Genomic DNA, 5261 nt, shown 5'->3' with positions numbered 1-5261 from the left:
TTGCTTCTCAAGTTTCTTTACTAGACTCTTGGGAGGAACTTTGTCAAGAGCCCTTTTGGAAGGCTAAACAAATAATTACCATCAGTTCTCCTTTATTTCCCTACCTTATTGACATGTTAAAAGTATTTTTATACCAAGACATGTTTTTCTTTTGCAGAAACTGTGCTAGTTATGCCCTAACATTTTATGACTTTCCAACTATTTTATTAATGCTTTTAACTAGACATTTCAACCAATCACTCTACCTTTCTCTGTCTAGGCACAGATATGAAGTTTATTCATCCGTAATTCTCCAAAACAAATGTGAAGAGCACAGACAAATTGCAGCCGCTTCTTTAATCTGATGAAAGGTATTTGTACCCAAAAGCTCGCAAAACATTTTTCCAACTATTTGAGTTGGTCTAATAAAAGATATCAGATTTATCCAAAGAGCCTTCTCTGCCTAGAGCCTTTCTAAAATATTGGTGCATTTGCTACTCTCCAATCCTTTGGTATAGTAGCTTTTTGGTAACAGATTTTTCTAGAAACTTGACTACTTCACACTTGAACTCTTTTAGAAGCACTAGATGTATATCATCTGGACCTGGAGACTTACAGCTTTTTTAATCATTCTTTTTCTTGAGTCACTTGTTCTGATACTTCATTCGCTGATCATTCCTCATCTTTATTATTAGAAAAGATTGTATCTAGGACACACATCTTTCCATCATTATTTATGATGAAGAAAAATACAAAGAAATCATTTACCTTCTCTGCAAGAACAGAATTTTGCAAACTTTGCAGTCTCAAAAAATTTTTGTACTGATTTAACCATATCAACTAGGAAAATGACAGTGAAATTAGTGCAACTCCCTACTGTGATACTGTTACGAAAAGACATCCTCTGAACACTGAAATCCTTCAATGTGGAAGCAGTCATGCTGCTATAAATGTACTAATATCTGTGCAATTAAATAAGTTATACATATAAATAACTTATTTAATCACACAGATATTAGTACATTTATAGCAGCATGACAGCTTCCACACTGGAGGATTTCACCAATTTAAATGTACCTTATTGGTTTCCAGGTCTAGTATAGTTAAATAGATACAAACAACTTTGTGTGTATAAAAGTCCTAAGAGATGGACTAGTGAGGATACAACGATGGGTAGCAATGATTAAGAGTCTCCATTCAAAGGCCTTAACACACAGCTCACTGACTATATTCCAAAGATCTTGTGTCTAGTTGCAATTTAGTTTATATCCAGATCTGATTAAAAAATGTTTTGGGGGGATCAGTTTCTCCATGTCAACAATTAACATTTTTTTCTTTTTTTTGAACAAATGAAATATAGAACAGCAGCCCTTCCATCACAGCAAATGTTACAACTCTTTCATGTCTTCAAAGGGTGTACTTATTGTCCTTCCAAAGATCTGCAGTCTCAAGGTATTTTTAAACCTTTGTTTGATGGCAGGGATGTTGCTGCCTCTATTAAGTCTTTGCTACAGTGTTTTCAACACTTAGGGCTACTCTTCCAGTAGTATAACTAGGGTGGGGCCACTGAAACAGCCATTCTGAGCCTGAATGTGGGGTGGGGAGGGATCAGGGGAGGAGGGGGGAGGCAGAAAAAAACAGCAGCCACCAGAACCAGTGCTGCCCTTGTGTGTGGTAGCTGCCTCAAGTGCCTGGTCCCATTTGTGATGCTTCTGCACTCTTGAAAGCTACACATATTTAGTGTAGCTTTCAGGACTTTTCTGCCTAGTGAAGTGAGTTAATATGAGCCTGTTCTATCTGCCAGGTTCAGTTAAAATATTGGTTTTCATTTGTAAAGGACTCTCTGTTTACAAATATCACAGCTGAGCTATAGGGTGAAATCCTGGCCCCAGTGAAGTCAACTGAAATTTTGCCGTTGACTTCAGCATGTCCAGAATGTCATACAAGTTCTAAGCAGATAGGTTGTAGCTGTGTTTGTCTAAGGACATAGGCAGACAAGGTTCTTTGGGTCAATCTGATATCTTTTATTAGACCAACTCAAATAGTTGGAAAAAGTCTTCTTTGCAAGCTTTCAGGTATTTATACCCAAAAGCTTGCAAAGAAGAATTTTTTCCAACTATTTTTAGATTTGATTAAATAGTAAGGATATGCTAGAAGAGCTAGTTGTGCAAAATATACTTGTATTGACGGAATCACAAGTTGTTTTAGACTAATAACAAAAATCTGTACTATAGTTTTCAATTTCAAAAAGGAAGACTGAGAAATGAAGGGAACTAATTAGTGAAGGCAACTCAAATGAAGAAAACTTGAATACTGAGGCAATCTGGAATTTCTTTTAATCAGTAATACAAAAACTATCCTGAACTTGCATCATAAGCAAGAGACAGAAAGTGCAAGGAAGGTTTCACACTTACCTGGATAACCACCTCAAGGTAAGAAGGGCACTAAAACCTCTGAAGAATGGGAAAAGGTACTAGGTATTATATCTTTGGGGGCAAGAATTGTGGGGCTAATGTAAACATTGACAGAAGTAAGTGATTTTACAAAGGAGATTAAAATTAATTGTAGAAGATTCTTCAGCTTCATAAAAGAAGAGGAGAAGGAAAAAGGAAATGGGATCCTAGGCACTGAGAATGGAGTAGAGATAATCAGACTCAAAAGATAATTCAGTATTTTGCCTCAGTTTCCAATGATGAAAATGTTTTGATAAAAATTATAAGAATTATTATAATAAGGGCAGTATAGTTAATGGGAACAAAGATATAAATATGGAAATTATCACACCTGAAATGGAAGAAAAACTCAAAGAAATGAATGTGCCCAAACTGGGGGCACTTGGATAATTTTCATCCCAAAATTCTAGAAAACCTAGCACAGGAAGCCATTGGTCCAGCAGCAATTGTACAATGGTTGGGTGAATAACTGACTAAATGGGAGATGGCAATGAATTGGGCTGAATGGGAACCATCAGGTTTGCGTAGTTACTAGTAGATTTCCTCAAGTATCAGTTTTGGAACTGATAATATTTCCATTCATAACTTTTACACAAAAACAGACATGCGATTATGCAATGTACTGATGACTGGAGGCAGTGTCAACATAGAGCAGGATCAGAATAACAGAGTAGAAAGATGGGTGACTTTGCAGACTGGAAGAATAGCAATGGGATGGAATTTAATAGTACAAAAAGGAATAATAATTAGAATTTCTACTATAGGCTGGTAGCTCATCAGCTGGAAACAGTCAAGACGGAGAAAGCCTTGGTTGTACTAGTCAATCACAGGATGCCTATGAGCCACTAATATACGGCAGCAGTGAAAAAAGTAAATCCAATCTTAGAACAGATCATACCATTCAAGACATTAAGGGCACTTTTACATGTGCTCCAGGGGTGGAGGTGCTTTAATTTCCTTTTACCTTAAAAGAAGGCCTGTTCGATGAGCTTTAGTTCAAGTGCCCCGCCACCATTTTGAGGCATGGGGCGGTGATAAATGAGAGATTCAGGAGGATGCTGGAGTGCCATAATTGCCACACTCCAGCAGACTGACTTGTCTTTTGATTTTAAGATGGCTCTTCATAAATTTGTAAAAAGGGTGGTCTAACACGATTGTCTATGGTAGCAAAAGACTGGACTCTATGACACAGGAAATCTGTTCCAGTCCTGTTCCTAAGAGAATTAAAAGGAAAACATCAACTCACTCTCCATTTTTGATGGGGTAGGTATAACATACAAAGGATTTTGTCTTCTTGTTTCAGCAGATCATAGGAAACACCGCCCTTAGGAGAGCCGATGATGTAGACCAGTAGGGTGGCCATCGACGTGTCTCAAGAATAGAGAACAGTTGCATTTAGTGCAACTGTCCCCCTGTCCCTACCACCATGAACATCGCGTACTTCCTGAGGCTGGGGGGCATGGCGAGCTCCCGCAGGCAGCAGTGGTGGCGTTGGTGGTGGGGAGCAGGGAGCTCCTGCAGGCAGCTGCAGCGGTGTTGGCAGCGGGGGGCGTGGGGATGCTGAGCGGTGAAAAATAGAGGACATGAAGGTGTCTGGTTTCATATCAGTAGAGGACAGAGGACCAGAAAACTGGTCTGTCCTCTATAAAACCAGATGAATTACCACCCAATAGACCAGTAATTCTTTTTAGGTTTGTGGACCTGTGGCCTTGTTTTAGGCTTGAGGCACCCTTCAGAAAACACCAGCTCTTAGTTCTCACCCATTTTTTTGAGGACAGCAAAATAACAGAGCCATTCTTCCCTTGCATAGAGCAAGGCAACACCCTGGCTGGGCAGAAGGGCTTTAACACTCTTTCAAATCTCTGGCTGTATCTTGCCAACCACCTCTGCACACCTACCAGTGGCACCTGGGAAAGTCCCTCAGGGCACCCGAGGTGCCAGCCTGACTGAGAATCACGGATGGAGACATTCATCTGACTTCATGGGCTCGTTAATGGGAATAAATGACCACGGGCCCAGGACTGGGTACAGGACTATGGATTCACACAAATCTGCTCCTCCCATGAACGCGGGGTGCCCCTGGAGGCTGGGGGGACACGGTGAGTTCCCACAGATGGCGGCACTGTCAGCCGTGGGAGTGTGACGGTGGCAAGCGGGAAGCTCCCGCAGGCAGCAACAGCTCTGTCGGCGGCGGCGGGAAGGGGTGGCGAGCGCCAGTGACCACCTGCAGATGCCACCTGCAGTGTTGGTGGCGGCCAGCGGCGATTGCGGACTGCCCGCAGACACCGCCAGCGGCGTCGGCGGCGGGGGGGGAGGGGCGTGAGCGGTGACCGGCCGCAGTGTTGGCGGCGCCTTTTCGCAGGGGGTGCACCTCCACTCTCGGGGGTGCATGTGCGTTCCCAATCAGGAGCACGAAGTTCCCCCCTTTTCTGAGGAGTAATATCCCGGAGGGTAACAGGACTTCAGCATGTCGAGGTAGGGGGAAAGGGAAGGAAATCCTCTTCCCCGGGGGCTGCGCTGCGCCCGCGGTGGGGCTCGGCGGGGGCGGGGGCGCAGCGGGAGGGAGGGAGGCGCCCTGCCAATTGGCGGCGGGATAAGAGCGGGCAGCGGCGGCGGGCACGTGTCAGGGGGGCGGCCATGGAGAGCTTAGTCTACCCGCCCTACAGCCTGTACCAGGGCTACCGCGGGCCCATGGCGCCGGGCTGCGGCGGCGGCCCCAAGCCAAGGCAGCCGAGCTGGAAGCAGAGCAAGGGCAGCGGCGCCTACCTGGGCGCGCAGCCCGCCGAGCCCTCGCCCTTGGGCGGCGCCGACTGCGCGGACAGCTACCGG

At 44.2% G+C, this 5261-nt stretch overlaps 1 protein-coding gene across 1 annotated transcript in view; it reads left to right on the top strand.

Annotated features, from left to right (window-relative positions):
* The first annotated feature begins 3036 nt into the window (after nt 1–3036).
* ZAR1L (zygote arrest 1-like) overlaps nt 3037–5261 on the top strand; it is a 3875-nt gene continuing 1650 nt past the window's right edge. The window contains exon 1 of the mRNA XM_019523796.1: nt 3037–3114. Coding sequence (XP_019379341.1) covers nt 3037–3114 — 78 coding nt within the window. The remainder of the gene's footprint in view (nt 3115–5261) is intronic.

This window comes from Gavialis gangeticus, unplaced genomic scaffold, assembly GCF_001723915.1.
Source record: "Gavialis gangeticus isolate Ggan-Ray unplaced genomic scaffold, GavGan_comp1, whole genome shotgun sequence".
Lineage (NCBI taxonomy): Eukaryota > Metazoa > Chordata > Crocodylia > Gavialidae > Gavialis > Gavialis gangeticus.
The sequence above is the reverse complement of the archived record's forward strand: the minus strand, read 5'-3'. Positions and strand labels throughout refer to the sequence as shown.